Raw genomic sequence first — 19,300 nt, forward strand, 5'->3', positions numbered from 1 at the left:
GATAAAAAAGGGGAATGGAAGCTGGAGGGGTGTAAGTGGGATCCTGTTTCAGCTTGCTAGGTGCAGGAATTACTTGCTCAAGTTCTTTCCCACTGGGGCAGTGGCCACAGTAAGATGGAGCTGGAGGCAGCAGTGGCCAGCACGGATGGATGGAGAGGACGGGGTGTGGTGGTGTGGGAACGTGGTCCTCAAAGGAGAGCAGTGCTGGAAGGAGGCCTCTGCAGCAGTGGTGTTTCCCTCATGTGCATGTACCTCTACAAGTGGCAAGGCTCAGAAGAAACCCTCTTGTGAGGGCTGCCTGTGCTGCTGCTTCGGTGCACAGGGCCCTTCATGCAGGAGCAGTTTGCTCCAGGGGCTTGGGATGTGCAGGGAAGCCCCTTGCACTGCCCCTCACCCCCCCATCAGCTGCCCTGCCTGCCTCCCTGTGCTCGGGCTGACTTTCTGATTCATCCAGCCTCTTTGCACTGCAGCTGCTTCACCAGTGCCTGGGGTGGTACACGCTGTCCTGCTCTGCGCGCAAGGAAGAAATACACCCAAGGGGAATCCCGCCTTGTGCAGACTGAGGTCATTTCTCAGCCCCCTGGCCCGTGGCTGCAAGGGGAACGAAGGGCACACAGCCCTGTGGTTACCCAGAGAGAGTGTGTGCCTCCCTGCAGGGTTGCTGTCATCTGTGTCACTGCAGTGAATGCGATGAGACCATTTCATCTGTCAGAAAAATAAATATTTGTACGGATGGTGTTGTTCTGACCAGCTGCAAAATGTGCCCTGAGCAGCCTGTGTGGGAACTCTGGTTTCCAGCTGAAAATTAAGTACTGCTTTTAAGGTCAAGTGGAGTTCATCTTGGACACCATCCAGTACAATCTTACCTTAGAGAAGTCAAGGTTGCCCGTGACTTCAATCCTAAATTTCTGCTCTGGTGGAACGCTGAACATCTCCGCTCCAGTAAATAAAATATACTATATTACCTATTAAGGTAAAGCATATTGTCCTCCAGATATTTATATCCACCATCCTGCTGTTTCCATTTTAGTGAGGTTTTCTAATTTTGCTCGTAGTTGGATTTGTGTCCAAATGTGCATTAGTTGCTCAGACAAAGAAGGGGGTCTATGGAGAAGAGGGGACTTCATACCTCATGGTGCCAAATTTTCTACACCCTCTTGTTTCCTGATACACATACATGCAGGGATAAATTATAGAGCAATTTGTTGAGCAGAGCCACGCATACATTACAGGGTTCAGCTGTCAGGAAAAAAATGTACTGTTTTATCTGAGCCATTGGCATGTAATGCAGAAAATTTGGCTTAGAGGTCAAAACAACAGATCTAGAATGATTACTTTGGCATAAATGACTCATTTATCTTCTTGTTTGTTACAGGGCAGAGACACAAACAAGGCAGCTTGTTTGCAGAGAGGGAGCCGAAAAAACTTTGGGTTCTTTCTGTAGGCTTAGTACTATACTGTGTTTGCTTTAGGGGAGGGCCATGAAAGTAGGTTAAAAAAAAAAAAAGTCCTCAAAACTCATACAGCTATTTCCTGCCAGCTCAAGGTGTCTGCTTCCGTCTTGTTTGTTGGTTTTTTTTTTCAGTTTGTTGGACAAACAGTTGTAGTTACTAAATGGTTTGTTATACATTAACCATTTAAGTTGTCACCTGTTTAACCTTCTCAGTACACGAAAAACACTGATGTTACCAGATGTTGATACTTATTTAGGTAGTAAGGAGACCTTACAAAGTTTAAGTAGACAGTATTGCTCCAACCTACTGTGGTGTTTTGGTGTTTTCTTTAGGATTCAGCCAAGCTTGTATCTGACAGCAGCAGATTGCCTGGAAAACAGACCTTTTTAGCTCTGCTGGCAATGTAATTTAGAGCATAAGGGTCTTGTACTTCAGCCACTTAGTCCTCAGAGGAAATCTGAAAGCTAAAAACGTACAAGGGAAGTGTCAGAGATGACTATGGAGGAAATCAGTAGGCGAGGAAGGAAGTCAGAAAGAAATAACTGATTGCAAGGTGGTTTAAGGGAGAGTTCGAAGTTGAAGTGCAGCAGAAGGTCCAAAATGAGGACCAGGTTTTGACTCATTATTACAAAGAGGTGGAAACCTTGCATGTTTGCCAAATAACAGAATTCCACCTTCGACATGTCAATATTCCTACATTACTTGCCTTTTTTTTTTTTTTTTTGGGTAAGCTCAGATTAATGTTGATGTCTGTGTAAGGGTAATGGGCTGCTGTTCCAGTGGTGGAATTTGAAATAGCACAAGCTGGCTGTTTCTTGCCACCCTCTGGGAATATCTGGGGTTTTGTTAATATTTCACAATGTAGTTGTGTTTCGAGGTATCAAGGGTCATTCACTAAACGAGGTAGCTAAGGTACTGAAGCAGTGTATCTGCAAGCAGTGTATCTGCAAGCAGTGTATCTGCAAGCAGTGTATCTGCAAGCATAGGCCTCTGCTTGGACTAATTAGTCTTGCTGCAGTGTTTATAAAGGATGGCTACTTAAAATACTGCAGCTCTGGATGTCTTTGGGATAATGATGTTGAATAAGCCTGCCACATATTGGTATAACCTGTGGAACAACAAGGGCGTGTTTTTTATTGGTATCACTAAATAACTCGGTCTTCCTTTTTCTGCAAGTGTGACTTAATCTGAGGTTGCAGGGCAAGCAGCCTTGCCAGGTGAATTTCCCTGTGGTTTATGTCTGTGTATGGTTATCTTCAGATGCAGAAACTACCAGGTTTTCTAGCGAAGCAGAATTTACTGCTTGTAATTGGATATAAAATTACTGTATTGGTTGACAGGCAGATCTTCGAAGCGGAGAGTGCAAAATACTGCTGGTAATCCTTGCTCAGCATCCCTTTAATAAAATTATCATGCAAGAGCCCACATAGTAAACAATATTTTTTTTAGCAAAAGTATCCTTGGAAAACAATCAGCTGTGCCTGGCTTTACCAACAGTTTGGGAGACAGGGAAATCGTCAGTGTGTGTTTCTACTCTGGTTTAAATTGCTGCTTTGTTCTTGGTGACTTTTTGTCTGCAGTCTCTCAGCTTGCTGGTGAGAAATCCCTGCTATTTGGCACAAGAAGTGCTTGCCATAGATGAGAAATGCCAGGGCACCTTTCGCTGTAGGATGACAGTACTTGTTCCTTTCCTGGCCAGATTTCAGGGTGGTAATGCTTTGGGGTCTAAGCTGAAGGGACTTTGGCATGGCCCAGGGGTCCTCAGTAGATACTCCCACTGGAAAGTAAGTGTTCAGCTCACAGACAGGAGATGCAGCCAGGGGTTTATCCATCTCCTAGCTGTTTGAGTCACTTGTGTGGGTTTTAGTACTGACTGAAAGTCTGAAATCATTAGGGCAATGTGAGAAAAAAGAATACATTTAACAGAATACATTTCCAGTTGTGCCGGTCTTTTTATTTTATAATGCAATTCGAAGTATGGGGTTTTTTTTTATTAAGCACAAGCATAGGATTAATTGTGCTGTAACGATTTTAAGGGGTTTCTTACAACGTTTTAATGGTACCTATGAATAATTTTCTGAGTTGTGGCTCAGTGAGCACTGAAGCCTCTTCTATACCTAGAGAAATTTAATAAATGCTCCATCATACAGTTTTGATGCAGAGTTGCATTCACCGAGGATATAGAGTTGAAAACAGTACCTCAGCAGGGACTCCCCAGGTCATAATGCTGCTTTGTCCCAGGGTGACTTTATCTTACCTCTGACTTTTGAGGCATCTAGGGGTTTTCCCTGAAAAGAAAAGCATTTAAATGTCTTGCAACAGTTCACCATCAGCAAGGGAGAGGCTGTGTGGCTTACTGTGGTTTCACAATGTTGCCCTCTGAGAAGCCATTTCTGCCTTCATCTGAGGTTGCTTTGCTGTTAGAGGCAGTTGACATTTTCATCCATGTACCAGAGCATGTTTTTGCTTTCAGACGTCAGACTGTTTTCTCAGGGTTTTGTTTCTCCTTTGTTTTTGCCACCTCAAATATGTGATGAGACCATAGAGGACATTTTTTTGCAATTTTACAGTACAGCTTGTATAGTTGAGAGAGAGACTGAACATCTTCATAGTAACAGAGCTGCTGTGTCTCAGCACAGTTTTTTCTAAGAGACATCCTATAATCCTGCCTATGGTTTCACCAGGGCTTTGATCTAACCTGGGGTGTCTGCTGGTTAGTCACAGTCTGAGTTTACCCGAGGAGGAGGTACAGGCATCTAAGCAACCCTTTTGTGCAGCCCCACTCTACGTGCAGGCTGGAAATACTGGGTCAGACGGGGCGCTGCATCCAGTTTCAGTGGCGTTCAACAGAAATAGCACAGGTGGCAGAAATTAAGCCCCTCTGATGTTCCACCTAGTCTGCTGCACATGTAGTGCACTGTGCTGCTTGTCAGCAAAGTCAGTATCCATAAATACTTGTGCTGCTCCATAAACACGTGTGCTGCCCAGGCAGCAGTGGGTCTTGTGTGTTGCTGAACTAACTCTATGATATGGGGCAGCTGGGGGCTCTTGACTCTGCCTGCACCCCTTGTGCTGCCTGTGGGGTGTGCACAGACTGGAGTAGGTTCTTTGATCCAAGCCCCCTCGTACTTCTATGTGGATGAAAATGAAAACTGTGGGAAGGACTGCAGGTTGGGCCAGAGCCACCCTTTCCAGCCTGCTGTCCCACTAGTGTGTCAGGAGGTCACATCTAGCCAATCCAGAAACGGAAATCCTTTTGTATTCACCTGCCACTAGTAATTACACATCCAAATTTATCTTACAGTGGTGGTGCTCTGTGAAGGACTGATTTTTGTAGTGACAGAGGCCCAGGGTTTTTAGTGTGAAAGGGGCCCAGGAGCAGCTGCCAGTCTGCAGTGATTCTTGCCCATCTGCTGTGCAGGCACCTCAGGGAGCTCCATGGTGCTTAGATAAGTGATAAGTGAGGTCCATGATGCCTCCCCAGCAAGGAGAGGGTCCTGGTCATGCATCTCCATTGAACCCCAGGATCCAGTCACTGCCCTGTACCATTACATGCATTGAGAGCAATCTCTGGTCTTTGAACATGGGTGTGACCTCATTGTCCTTTTAGTAAATAATGGAAAAGCAGCTTCAAAAGAGAAAGTTTGGTCTGGCTCTCCAGCAGGCGACTGGTGCATCTTCCAGCATACTCCTTGGGCTGTTGCAAGTCCCAGGTAAACAAACTCCTCCTTAGATGAACTTCAAAAGGAGAAAGCAGACAAAAGTAGCAGCATCCTGGAAGTGCAGCCTGGGGGTATGCCTATTATCAGCAGCTAAGCAAAGTGTGTTTATTTTAGCACCAAGGCACCAGTGACTAAGCCTGAACTATTCTGAAATCGGTGCTTAAATGACCTCAAGGTCATCCTGGAGCTCCCACAGCTAAACAGACTAGACAGTTGTGTTAGGGATGAGCAGTACATAAAAGCATGAGGCTCGAACCTCCCGTCAGGGACAGGAGATCTTGTAACAGTGAATGAAGATGGTAGGATTGAAATGACAAGGAGGTTTAATAGTCTGATTTTTTTCAGGTGAAAGACTAGCTAAATTCAGAGTAAAGTGGAAGTGAAAGTGAAATATGGTCAGGAGCCAGCAGCTTAAGACATTAGAGCAATTGATCCTGAAAGCAGCAGGCCACGCATTAATGCTCCTGGGTTTATCAAAGGATATAGTCTATGCAGTCATCATGATGCATGTTTGAAGTAAGGCATATTTAAAGTTGGCAGAGATCAGTATGTGATTCCTTGTGTGCCGTTTCAGTTCTCAGTCCTTCTTGAGGTGAAATTACAACAGCATCTCTGTGTTGAAGCAACACCTGAGCCAGGCTCTGCAGGCACACAGTCAGAAGTATTGCTTTTGAGAGGGACTTGTTTCATGTGAGGTGCTGTCCCATGGCAGGGAACTCGGTGCAGGGACAGAAGCTGCTGCTGCCCTGCTCTGCACTGCGGGACAGTCCCAGCATGGCTTGTTTTACTGGTGTGGCCACAGCCGGAATGTGCATTTCCCAGCTCCACTGGGATGGTCCCCAGTGCAGCTCGGGGAAGTGAGCTTTTCCTGCATCTTTCTTTCCCATGTGTACAATGAGGAGACGCTTCCTCACGTCAAAGGGGTGGTGGGAGGAGAAGTCCATCCCGACGTGGTCGGTGAGCAGCAGAGGAAGAAATCAGCTGTGTTTGCAGGCGCTGCTCCTGGTGTGGCTGCAGGCACACCTGCTTACTTGTGTTTTTGTCACACTTCCATTTATACTTCTGCCAGGGGCTTAAAGAGAGTTGTGGAGAGGAGCTAAGAATAATCAAAATGACCACTTACTCCCTGAAGAGAGTAATTATATGATACACACACATCCCTTTCCCTCAAAGTGCTTTTGGTGTCAGCACCTCTTCTCCGTGTGCCCATGTAACACCAACAGCCCAGTTTAAATCCTTTATAAAGGGGTTTATCCCTCTGCTGAATGAGCTTGCAGCAGGAGCCCAGACATGGGGCACCACCGGCCGTGGCGCCTTCTCTGAAAGCCTGTTGCCATCAATCTTGACCTGCTAATGTCACAGGGTTAAAAATACACTGGGTGCGGGATGGCCGGTAAACGCGGTGGTTGTCACCGTGGAAGAATGGCACGGTGGCAGCAATCCAAACCTCATCCCCTCGGCTGCCACTGCTGCTTCCCGTGCACCGGCCATCATCCAAAGAGGTGTCTCCTCATTGCATGGCTCCGTGCGTATGTTTTTCCTCACTCCTGTCAGCTTGTCTTTAAGGAGAGACATTGCAGGTGGAAAGTCGCTTGGGCGCTTGCCCGTTGCACTGAGCTGGAGCCTGCACTATCTCACAATTTAAAGTCAAAGTTAAATGGTTTTTGGCTTTGTTGTGTGGGTTTTTTGTTGGTTTTTTTTTTCATTTTTAGGAGTGCCAAATCCCAATTTAAATCGGTGGGAGACTTTTGCGTGTGCTCCTGGCTGCATTAGGCTTGTTAGCTCACTTAGGACCACCATTTACAAAGGTGCTGCAAATCCCAGCTTATCCCCATGCCTCTCCTTCCTCTTCTCTGGAAATGGAACTCTGCAGCTGCTGGCAGACATGCCAGGATTACCTGTGGGCAAGCAGACACAAAAGAAGGGTTATGGGGCCACCAAGCAAAAGCATCCAAGATTAGATACTTTTTATTTTGGTCTCCAAATCCTGTCTTGGTGTTGGCAACCTTGGTAAAGCATCAGGGTGGGTGAGAGGATCAGAGTAAGATGCTTTGGGGTTTATCAGGTTTTCTTCTGTGTCCCGTTTGCTGTCCATGTTGGTGCAAGGATGGGCTGACCTCCAGGTAACGTGGTTGTCCCCAGCAGGGATTAGAGGAGGACAGGGGGACAATGAGCATGTTGGGGGGCATCCTGGCTTCTACGCTGCCTGGTAAACACACAGCTGAGCAATGTCTGCACCTTCACCATGAAGCTTCTCCATGTGCGAACTGGGGCTTGTTCCTTGAGAAACACCCTGACAAGTCCTCTGCCCTCCTTGCCGGCTGCAGCCTGGGCAGGGCACTGGGGGCTGCTGGTGAGATGTTGGTCTGGTTAGATTCCTTGGCCAAACTTCAGAGCTTCCCTGGAGCATCTCCATTTCCTGAGGAGCAGTGCGAGTTGTTTCCCGGCCTGAGAGTGCCCTCTGGTGTACGCGGAGACAGCAAAGCTCTTTATTTATTGAAGTGGTTTTACTTTGCTCCCTCCTTTCCTTAATACTTTGCAGCCAGCGTGTTAAATCATCGAAGGCTGCCAGGTGTCATAAAGCACCAAGAGGTGAGCTCCAGACAAGTCCCGTGTGTTGTCTGCATTGATACACCTATCACCTGATAATACTTTTTAAATTACACGTGCATATTAAGCAGGAGGCTTCTGGGCCCTGCTGTTTTGGTTCCAATTTCCTCCCAGCAATGCCTGGCAAGTCCTCAAGACCAGCCTGCAGCCAGCCCTGCTCTGGCTGTGCCCGGGCTGTGTTGCTCCTCCTGCCCTTGGTGCTGCCCTGGGACACTCACCTGGGGCTCCTCAACCGGGGCAGGGCAAGCAGAGCTGCTCCAGTGCTAGGCTGCATTTCAAACCCCTGGCTGAGTAGGGGAACTGGGCTGCAAAGAGGCAGGAGCAGCTTTTTATAAACAAACAAAAAGTAGCCCTTTTCCTCGGGGAGAAAGCGAGGCACTGAGAAGTGGTGGCAGCGTAAGCACGTGTTGCCATAGTTATGTGGAACTGAAAACAGGCAGCCAATGTGAGGCATAAGCAGAAGAGCTGCAGTAAATATAAATCTTCCCCATGTGTAGAGTCCTTTCTTGGAAAAAAACTTTGTCATCTGGTTTGAAAAAAAGAAAATAATGTATTTTAAAATGCCTTCACATTTTTGTTGGCAGCTGCAATAATAAGCGTGGTGCTAGGAGCAGAGAGAAGCGTGCTCAGTGCTCCAGTGTTGCACTCTGCTGGAGGCACACCAGCTGGTCAGGCGTTGCTGTGGCTTATCTGGCAGCTGCTGGTTGAAGGCACCTTCTAGTGGAACAGCACAGGAGGTGACATTTTGAGGAACAATGTCAAGTATGGATCACCCTCCGTGTGCCCTTTTTGTCTCCTTGCTCCTTTCCTGGGGTGTTTTCCAGTGTGCATCAAAGTACCCTCACTCTCCCTTCCCAGGTTATTTCATGTTGTCATCTCCAGGAGATGGATGGTCCAGGCTTGCAAAGCTACCTGCTCCTGTTTGGATCCAGTGATTGGCATTCACCAGTGACTGCCAGTGGAAGAGATGGGGTTGGTCACCCTGGAGCCCGGGAAGACCTGTGCTGGGGTTGGGTGCTCTTCCCAGCCCTGTGGCGTTCATGCTCAGACGCCCTCATTGCTCCCTTCCCAGCAGCCAGTTTTTGCTCACATCTGCTCCCCATTGTTGGCTGACCTGTCTCTTCTCTCCATGTTTTTTTCCTCAGGTCGAAAGCTGAGAGGAAAAGCCTTTTACTTTGTCAACGGCAAGGTGTTCTGTGAGGAAGACTTCCTGGTAAGCAGACAGCTGACCCTTGTGCCAGCACGTTTCAGCCCCTCCAGCAGGCACCCAGCCTTTCTGCCTGGCAGCTTTGCCCACGTTTCACACAGCTCTAGCCCAGCATCCTGCCTGGCCCTTCTGCTCTCCCTTTACCCAGGGCCAGCCCCAGCCATGGTGGCCACCCACGTGTGCTGCTGCAAGCAGCCAAGTGAAAGACCATGGTTTTTGCACTGCAGAGCCTGTAGTCGAAGCCGTAGCCTCTTTTGATGGTTCCTTCAAAGCATGTCTCTGTGGCCACACTCTGGAGACAGGAGTGAGATGAATCAATGAGTGAATTTCCTTTTCCAGTGAACTGGTTGTGCTTGGGTGTCTTAGTGTGTAGCTTTCGGTTCCTCTCAATGGATTTTGTGTGAACGTAAGTGAGGATGAAGCAACCCCATGGTTCTCTCCTCAGCTGGTGGAGGTAAAAGGCCAAAAAGCCATATACACCTCTGCCCTTGAGCCCTCATAGGTTAAGCCTTCACTGAGGCTTGAAAAAAAGTAATATTTGCCTGTTTATTGGGTAAGTCTAGTGTTTCTGACAGAGAAGTGAATTAACCTTCTTTGTTTTCATCAGGATATTCTACACATGTTGAAAATCGAAAGATTGATTAAATGCCTCTAAAATATTTAATTTTTCCAGTTTGCATTTCCACCATTCAGACAGGTCTGAAACCTGCGACATATGATGTGCTGTGCCTGAGTTGCATGTCATGGACATGACAGGCAGTTCCTTACCATTAGATGTTAACAATAGCAGCAAGAAAGATGCTCTGGGCCAAACTTGAATATTATGCTACCAGAGGTCTGTGATGATACCGCTGAGTAGACCTATACTGGTGTAACTAAAGGAAGAATTTGGCTTTCCAAAACAATATCTATATACAGATGTTGTGATATGAATTTTTGATAAACACAAGAGAGTTCCTGGCATGAAAATTCACAGTCAAATGAGAATGTAAGTCTTATTAGTAAATGCCTTGTTTGCATATGCATTTATGGTATTTACTTATATACTTAATTAAACTTGAATTTAGGACTTGAAAGTTACAGGGACTCATCCTTCATCTAAGCAGTAAAGTCTGATGTCTTTATGGAATATCTGCTAGGGGCTGAACCAGAGCTCCATATACTCAAAAAAGCACTGGGAAGTTTAGCTTGTGTAAGAAGTGCAGGAAAAGGCCAAGCAAATAACACCCCATAATATGTTGTTTATGCTTGACTAGTCTTGTGAAATTTTAAGCCAGTTCTTTTTTGTCCTTGCAGTATTCTGGTTTCCAGCAGTCAGCTGACAGGTGTTTCATTTGTGGTCATTTGATAATGGACATGGTAAGTGATAATTGCTATAGGAGAAAAAATCCCACAGCTTTTTAGAAGAATGCATCAAAAGCAAAATATATTAGTATCCAGTACTGTCTGTTATCATCTGGTAGTCTGCCTAGTGTGAGATTGGTAGCAGAAAGAAAATCCACTAAGCCTTTTGTTGGTTTTTTTGCTTGGAAGTGAAGCTGGCCCCCTGCTGTCTGCCATGCAGAGACTTTGCTCTGCCTGATCTCAGTTCAAATCAAAACTCCGAGCCTTCAGCTCTTTCATCCCCCTTCAGGCTTCCCTGGACAGGGTATTCAGAGTCCTGTTGATGCTTCCTATAAGTGCCACAACTCTGCAGTGCTCCTTTGCTGTGGGGCACTGGTGCAGGTCTGCTGAGCTTGTCTTTCCTGTAGTCAAGCCATGTACTCCTGAGCAGCAGGATGAAGCTGCTGCCTTGTTGCTGCCTTCTGTGGGTGCTGGAAGATGTTGGGCAGATGCCTTGGGGAACAGGTTTTGAGCCAGGGTGTGGGATCCAGGCCTCAGTTCAGATCTGTCCAAGTCCTTGAAAACTGTTCAGTAGATGTGTGGACATCTGAAGCAGACAGTTCTGATGAGCCTACAACAGGTACCTTCAGCTCAAGGTTTGCAGGGAGTGGGTGATGGCTCAGGTAGGGGGTCAGCTAGCAGCAGGCAGCATTCAGCTGTGGGTGATTCAGAGGGAGGCAAATTCATGGTCATGTTAGCTGGTAAGCTGTGGCTAAGGCAAAGAAAGCAGGAATTTCTGAGTGGTTAGTTCACAGCATGCCTCCCAAAATTTTCTCATGCTTATTGTTGATTATCTTTGTGTGCTGCTTACACTGGAAAGCATTAAAATTGGAAAAGCAATTTTTTGCTCAGAAGTGGTATTCCAGGTAGTAAATTACTGCTCCAAAGCCAGCAGGTGAATTGCAGCTGTTGAGTTCAATACAGTTCCCATAGTCTCTGTTAATTAGAAAGCCAAGCTAGCAAGTACAGAGCTCTTGGATATCTAAGGCATTATGAAAATCTAGCAATAGTATTTATTTCAGCCTCTCATGGAGAATATAAAGATGTATTTCCTTTTGTTGGCTGGCTATGTCTTGCCTTGCGATCGATCCTACTAAGTATTCTTAATCTGTTGGCTTCAGAAATTATTTTCTTTCCTTTAAATTCTGTCATTTCTATCCTTTGTAAAGCTAAATACCTTGACTGAAACTCTAAATTGTTTTCTTACCTGCACTAATAAATATTTGGTGATAAATATTTATTCCACCTGCCCTTTCCATCCCTGTTAACTCGTTTTTCAGGTGAAGTCCCCAGAAAAAGACACAGCCCCACTGATGAATTTGTGGCATTGTCTGATGTGAAGCTGTGTGTTTATAATTTTCACCTTTATTGGCTGTTCACATGTTTTTTTCCTGTCTCTTGGTTTGTTGCAGATCCTGCAGGCTTTAGGGAAGTCTTATCATCCAGGCTGCTTCCGCTGTGTGGTTTGCAACGAGTGTCTGGATGGTGTGCCATTCACTGTGGACTCTGAAAACAAAATCTACTGTGTCAGAGATTACCACAAGTAAGGGCAGAGTATGCAGCAGAGATGCTCAAACCTCTAATTTAGCTTTTCAGCTAATTAGGAAGCATGGATTAATAAAACAGGGACCGGTTTAGAAGGTAAAATTTGTAGCATGGGGCTGGACCCTAGAAATTCCTGATGACTCTTCTCTTGCCCTGCCATCAGATTTTTCCATGCAACTCTGAGGAAGTCACTCCACCCCTGGGCTTCAGCTGCCCCTCCTGCAAAGGAGAGATAGTGAGAAACAGTTCTCATGAAGTGTTCAGTGATGTAAGAAATCAGTCCACTCCAACGTAAGACTGTGAATAGCTGTTGAAATCAACAAGAGTCGTTTTTTGAGTAGTTGCAGGGCTGAGTTTGACTTTTAAAGAATGTTTTTAGAAATCAAAGTAAGACTGTTATCCAGCTCTAAATTAAACAACCAATAAAACGTACTTTAAAAAAGCCACAACACTTGTCATTTAGTAAAATAAAACAGCTCTGCTCTCTGCTGGTAGTTATGATATTTCATTTAGTAAAATAAAATTACTCTGCTCTTAGCTGGTAGTTATGGTATTAGAGCTGCATACATTTTGAGTGTCCATTTGGCTCGCTTTGCTCCCTGCTCCATTTTCTGAGCAGGGAGAGTATTAAGCATTGCTCAGGCAGCCCTGGGAACTGTTCTGTGTTGCACCGAGATTGCCTGTGTATGCCCCTGTTGTTGTGAAATGATAGCAGGTTTCCATGCTATTTCATTTAATTATTTATGTATCATGTTAACAGGCCTTAAGGAGCCTTATGAGTCCCATGGTGTTTCCTCTGAGGTGTCTTGCCCCAGTGTAAAGCTGCCAGTGCTTTTTAATGTGTTTTTCTGAGGATGGTCCTGCTCAGATTCTCCACATCCTCTCTTCCAAATCTCTCAGTAACAGCCAAGAATTCTGCAGTGTGTTTGTTTGGGGTTTTTTTTCTGGCACTGAATGTAAAAAGTAAAACCTCTTTTTGCCTGACTGAGTAATGTGTGCCAAGCATTACTTAAAATTAATCCTAAAATGAATCTATGGTCTCAAGATTTAAGTCTTTCCAGTGGATAGGTTATTTGCAGCTGCAGCTTTTTGTCTTATCACTGAGATCATACAGGCCTCTCTGTTGATCTATAACTTCCTTTACTTTCTCGTTGCTCTTCCAGGGTTTTAGCTCCAAAGTGTGCAGCATGTGGACTTCCCATTCTGCCCTCTGAGGTGAGAGCCTTTTATTCCGTATTCCCTTCGGGAAGGGAGCATCACGTCTCAGGCTTTGCTCTCTTTCATACTTGACCCTATGTCAAGACAAATGCCCACGGGGATGGGGAGAGAGAATCTCTTCTTCCAGCATGCAACCTTTTGACCTAGGCTCATACTCTGCCCTTGAGTTGTGAGCCTTCTTTTGCTTGATAATGAAACTTCCTGGTGTTAGAAACAGACCCGGTCGTAGGGAGCACCCTGGTATGGAGGCAGACCCTGCCACACTGCGTGGGGCTGCCCCCCAATACACAGACAGGCCTGCTGGCAGTGTGGAGGCAGACCCCTCCCTCTGAACAGGTGGTACTCCCAGTACAGTGACAGCACCTTGCTGTATAGGTGCCACCCCCCAGTATAGAGACAGCCCTGGCACAAAGACATTTTTCCCCCCCTTATGAAGTCACAGATGCTCCACACCCTGCTTAAGAGGTACCTCTCAGTATAGAAACAGACCTGTCCCTTCCTGTAGGTACCCCCAGGCAGATGTGGCTGGGCCACAGGAGGAGGTTTTGTGCTATGGGCTGTGGTTTGCGCCATGGTTTCCTACTAACAATCCCATGTAGATATTAGGCTTCTCAATATCAGACTAACCATAACAGTGGATGACCTTAAACTTGTGCTTCTGCCAGCATAGTCCCCATGTGACAGCTGTGGGGATCCTGTTTATTGTAATAGATACTTATTGACTCTAGAAAACAACAGCATTTCCATCATTCAGGAGGTCCCAGCCAAATGCCAGAAAGAAGACTGTCCAACAGCACATAACCAGACTATCAGCACTCTCAGGCCTAATGTTTGCTATAAAGTAATCCTGCATTGCCTGATTTATCAACTGTTGCACCTATGTCCCTGGCCTCAACTTAAAGGGAGTCTGCTTCATGTTGTTTCAGTGCATCCAGGCAGAATGATTTTCAGGATCAAACTCTCACTCTGGATTTGTATCCCAGTATTTGCAAGGCTGGCTTTCCAAAGAACTTGTCTCAGCATGTTACCCCTGCCTAACATTAGTGGTGCTTGTTGAGAGACCAAAGTGTCAGATGTTGCTGCTTGTGTCCCTTTTCCTACCCCTGTTGCCTGGTGGCACTGCTCAGGTCCCTTCAGTCACCCCTTCTGCACCTGTGAAATGGGTGTCATTGAGCCTATTAGTTTCCCCTTGCTTGTCCCTTCCTTGACTTTCCTTTCCCCTCCTTTCCCTTCATTGCCCTTCCCAGACCTTCTTTGACCTTTCATGCTTTTCCTTGCCCTTTCTTTCCCCTCCTTTCCCTTAGACATTAGGAGGAAATTCTTCTCAATGAGGGTCCTTCACAGGGAAGTTTTGGCTGCCCCATCCCCAGGACTGTTCAAGGCCAGGTTGGATGGGGCTCTGATCTAGTGGGAGGTGCCCCTGCTAATGCACGGGGATTGGATCTAGATGCTCTTGAAGGTCCCTTCCAACCCAACCCATTCTATGACTCTTTGATTATTTCTGTTGAGGCAGACTGTTTTTTTTCATCTCCTTCAGGATTATACTGCTGTTAGTTTTATGTTTGGGATACCTTTCCTTCATGTCAATAGATGCAGGTGCTGCTCATGAAAGGCCTCTCTGTGACCCCTCTGGGATGAATTTATTTCATACTTGAAAGAGGTGAATCTTGGGCAAAACCAATTTAAAATGCTGAGAAATGTGATATATTGAAATTACCAAATCATTAGTGCCTGACTTGGGAGAGATGTGAATGTTAAACAGAGAGAATTTAACATTTCTGGTGTTACATTTTAGAGGGTAACTGGAGTCGACGATGAAGCTTTACTGTAAAAATAACTGCAGGTGGCAGGATTTATTTGTGGTGTCCAGCCAGCAGCTCAGATATTCAGGAAGCAATCTACAGGGTGCATGTGTCTGGTCCTGCTGTAAGCCTTTGTAATTTCTCTTTTGCTTGAATGCTCACAGGGGTCTGACGAGACCATCAGGGTTGTGTCCATGGACAAGGATTACCATGTGGAATGTTACCGCTGCGAGGTAGGTCAGCTGCTTTCTCAGGGAGTGGGCACTTAATAGAGGTAGCTACTATTATTGTTAAGGTAGAAATACATCTCTTCCCTTCCAGTGGTAGTGAGTGAGTTATTCAAACCTTGCATTGTGTGATCCTTTCTGGCAGTGGCTGAGAAAACTCCAATTTGAGGAAAGAAGTTTTTACAGCAGTGTCTCAGCTGCAATTTCATTTACTAGCCATAAAAGTATGGGCAAAGTGTTAATGAACACTTTTAAAAAATTGGCAGTTTATTTGCTAATGAAGGAAACGGGGTGACTTAGTAAGGTTCCATTGCTGCTTTTCAGAAGCCTCGGGCTCCAGATCACATTATTGTATCTGATTTCCAGGTCAGATTGTTCAGAAATGCTAAGGGGATGACTGATCCTGTGTGGTGTAAGTTACCTTCATGCTCATGGGAAATGAATGTGCCATCGGGGCTGGAAAAAGGATATGGCTGCACAAAGCAATCCCAAGAGATGTCAGCTCTTAAACACCATCTCTGTGCAGGGCTTCACAGAGTGCCTACATACTTCTGCTGCGTGAATTAAAATAAATAGTTGTCTTCTCTCATTGTGCTTCTGTGCAGTGGCAAGAGGCCTTGAGTCAACAGGCCAGTTTCACATCAGTACAACTGCAATTAGTGTCATGTGGAGGGGTGAATCCTACCTGGGAGTGTCAGGAGACACAAGCATGTTTAAAATACACAGGGTTGCACCTTGCCACGAGATAAAGCTTATTCTGTAAATCTGCACAAGACAAATTTGTACAGGGCTGCCCCTCAGAATGGCTATGTCAGGTGCCTTCCTTCTTCTGGCAAATGTTGGCCTTACTGGCAAGGAGCTGCTGGCTGGGCATCTTCTGCCTGGTCACGGAATCACCCTCCTGGAAGCCTGCTTGATGCTGGAAGATGAGCACAAGCTCTAACAGTTTGCGTGGCCTCTCTTTGCAGGACTGTGGGATGGAGCTGAACGATGAAGATGGACATCGCTGTTACCCGCTAGATGAACATTTGCTTTGTCACTCCTGTCACCTGAAACACATAGAGAATGGCACTACCCCAGCAGCTGTGTACCAGCACCACTACTAGCTAGCCTGGCCGAGATGGGAAAGCCCAGACAGAAGACTTGTTACGTGATCTCCCTCTCCCCACCCTCAGTTGATTTCCTGTGCATGTTTCCCACCGGTCGGCAACGTTCCTGTCAAAGGATATGAGGGATTTTTTGCTGGATTCCTAGAGCCTGTGTGCTTGTGAGTTCCAGCTGTATCAAACCATGTCTACTTGACCAAGAATGTGACGTGTTCTGTAAACTGATCAGTTTACTTTTATGTGCCTTTTTCTGCTCTGGAGAGTCTTCTTGGCTCATTTTGGCAGATTCTTCAGTGAAAGCACAACTTGCTGCCCTGCCTCTGAACTCAGACCCTGCCATGCACAGCTGAAGAGCCAGAGGCTTGACTGCCTGGCTGCCGGGGACATCCTGGCAGTCTACTAAGTGTTTCCTGGCAAGCACATTTCAACAGATTCCCTGAAGGACATCAACCTGTTAATACCAGTTTTTAGACACTCTCTTTTTATTAATTCTTCAGGAAAAGAAAAATATCTGTGCAAAACGCCCTGCTCAGACCTTCCAGTTAATACCCTAAACTCCTCTATCAAGTCTGGCTGTAAAAGCACCAACTCTCCAAACACAAAACAGGCATGCTGGCTGGCAGGAAGAAGCCAACATCCCATTCCAAAGAGCAAAAAAAACTGGAACAAGCTAGGCTAAGCTACTGCAGTGACTTGGGGCCTGGGCTTGCATGTCAGTGTGATATGCAGGGGCCTGTCTGCTGTGTCAGAGTGAAGAGCGGATTATATTTGGAAAGGAAAGGTCAGGATGCTGAAAGTGTGGACACTGGGGAAATCCAGCCTCTGTTCTTGCTTGCAGAGTTTGGTTTGGACAAAAAGCTCTTCCTACACAGACACTTGCCTGAGTTTTTCAGCTTGTCCCCACAGCTCAGCCCCCAGCCTGGCCACTGCTTTCTGTGGTGTTTACCCAGTACAAAGCCATTTCATAATGGTGCTTATTTAGAGCTCTGGGAACAAGCTCGAGATCATTAGAAAGACTTTGTTACACAGGGATTTAGAGCCCAGCTCCACAACCTGTAGTCAAATGAGTCTGTCGGTATAAACAGATTTGCTCCCATGAATAATAACATGTTATCTGAGCAAGGGGTTAGTGAGTTTGGCCCTTGGTTTCTGTTCTGCTGAGAAAGCAGAAAGGCAGACAGTTTCTTTTTTTGAATCCCCTGCTTCATAGTCAGAGAAGTTTGCCCTCCTAGTGAGTGTTACATATAAGACAGATGTGCCTACAGCTCATGTTCTGTAGGTACCAGAGCTGTGCACCTCCTCATGGACAGGTACAAATATTTTCTTTGAGAAAAATTTTTGAAAGTCTCAGATGCAATTAGGGATCTTATCTGCCCTTTCCGATATATTGTGTGGAAAACTAGTTAAATTCTAATGTGTCCGTGCTGAAGGTGTAACTTCAGCTCTGATTGACAGAGGACAGGATGGCATTCTCAAAGACCTTTTTAGTGAGGAAACAACAATAAATTGGCCCTGGGATTGCTGGAACACACCTGTGCTGAGAACACACCACGGTTCAACCAAACCTCTTTTCCCATAGCACAAATGTAGCTGGATCTGTCCTTGAACTTTACACTGTGTAGTCAGGCTGCCTTGTGTACCCATCTGGAGCAGCACGGGTGCTGGCTGTGGTAATAGCTGTGGTAATTAGCACAGGCTGTCTCTGCCTGTGCTAATGAATACCACGGGCCTCCGTTTTGAGTGCTGCAAGTTGCTGTGCTAAGTACGAAACAAGGCACAAGCCAGAAGATGAGTGGCCTGTTTTCCCTCTGCTACACGTCTCTATCAGCTTGCCTCAGCTCAAGTGTGAACACCTAAAACTGCCCAAACCTTAGGAGCGTGGTGGTTTTGGCATGGATTTTCATTGGGTCTGCAGACCACACAGCCTTCTGCCCCATCCAGCTGTGTAAGCATCTCCGGCTGTTGCTGCTGCTCTTTGGGATGGAGATGGTGGCACCTGGCTGGAGGTTGGTCCCATACTGGAAGCCATCCAGAGCCCCAGGTGTCCTTGTGTATCTTGGCTTTGTGGTGCTGTTTCTCCTGGGGACATGCAACCCCTAAGTGAGTGGCCAAAAGCTCAAGGGGAGAACTTTCCCACTGCAGAATACGTGGATCTCAGCCATGCGTGATTCCAAAGGTTTCATTTGTGATTTTAGAGGAGATAAGATTAACCCCAAATATGTGAGCTCCCTGGAGACTTTATTTGACCTCCAAATGCTGGAAAGCGAAGGGATGGGAACCAACACAAAATGTATTTGGTGCAGTATCCAGGCTCTAAGGACTGGAGACAACAAAATGCCCAGGGTGGATCCTCCAGTGCTCTCACCCCAGCATGCAGTGTCAGCTTGTGTCCTGCAGTGCAGCTGGGCACAGCAAGGATGTCTCAAGACGTGACTGTGATCTTAGGACTGCCTGAAGGCACTGAAGTGGGAAATAATTCCAGCTGAGTGTCTCTGGTGAATAATTCAGATAGCCTTGAGCTGGTGCTTCCACTCTTTGAGCTTCCTCTGGCAGTAAAGGCAGTGAGATATCAAAGTGGCTTTTGGAAGTGAGCTGGTAACACCATCCCTGATCTGTTTTTCTGTCTGTAAGAGACCAGCTATCACATGGCTCATGCTTTTGCTAGCTCTTGATTTTTAGAGCAGCCCTTCATGCATATTTTCTGGCTTCTGTTTTGGGAAGATCTGAAAACACTATCAGAACTGATCTTTTCTGTTTAAGGCTACAGTTTAAACCACTGTATCACTCATGCAGCCTTCCCCACAACCCCAAAATAAGCAGGCAAGAAGGGGAGAGGGGGAAGATAATTTTGCTTCATGGAAAGCCTCGAGCAGTCTGTTTTGTGGAGCCTCCTTTGCATCAACAGAGACTTTGGCCTCTGCTCCCAGTTGGTGTCTTGTTACTCTTGTCAGCCACCCCGTATCCCTCAGCACTGGGGAAATTAAGGCTGCCCTACTTTCAGTTTTGAGGCCCAGTATAAATTATTA

At 46.2% G+C, this 19,300-nt stretch overlaps 1 protein-coding gene across 1 annotated transcript in view; it reads left to right on the top strand.

Moving 5' to 3' along the window:
• Positions 1-16,780, top strand: part of LIMD1 (LIM domains containing 1) — a 20,539-nt gene extending 3,759 nt beyond the window's left edge. Inside the window, exons 2-7 of the mRNA XM_009994102.1 lie at positions 8,932-8,999; positions 10,290-10,352; positions 11,789-11,919; positions 13,085-13,136; positions 15,106-15,174; positions 16,137-16,780. Of these exons, the coding sequence (XP_009992404.1) occupies positions 10,344-10,352; positions 11,789-11,919; positions 13,085-13,136; positions 15,106-15,174; positions 16,137-16,274 (399 nt within the window). The 5' untranslated portion in view covers positions 8,932-8,999; positions 10,290-10,343 and the 3' untranslated portion in view covers positions 16,275-16,780. The remainder of the gene's footprint in view (positions 1-8,931; positions 9,000-10,289; positions 10,353-11,788; positions 11,920-13,084; positions 13,137-15,105; positions 15,175-16,136) is intronic.
• Positions 16,781-19,300: the final 2,520 nt, after the last annotated feature.

Source organism: Chaetura pelagica, unplaced genomic scaffold, assembly GCF_000747805.2.
Source record: "Chaetura pelagica isolate M959 unplaced genomic scaffold, ChaPel_1.0 scaffold642, whole genome shotgun sequence".
Lineage (NCBI taxonomy): Eukaryota > Metazoa > Chordata > Aves > Apodiformes > Apodidae > Chaetura > Chaetura pelagica.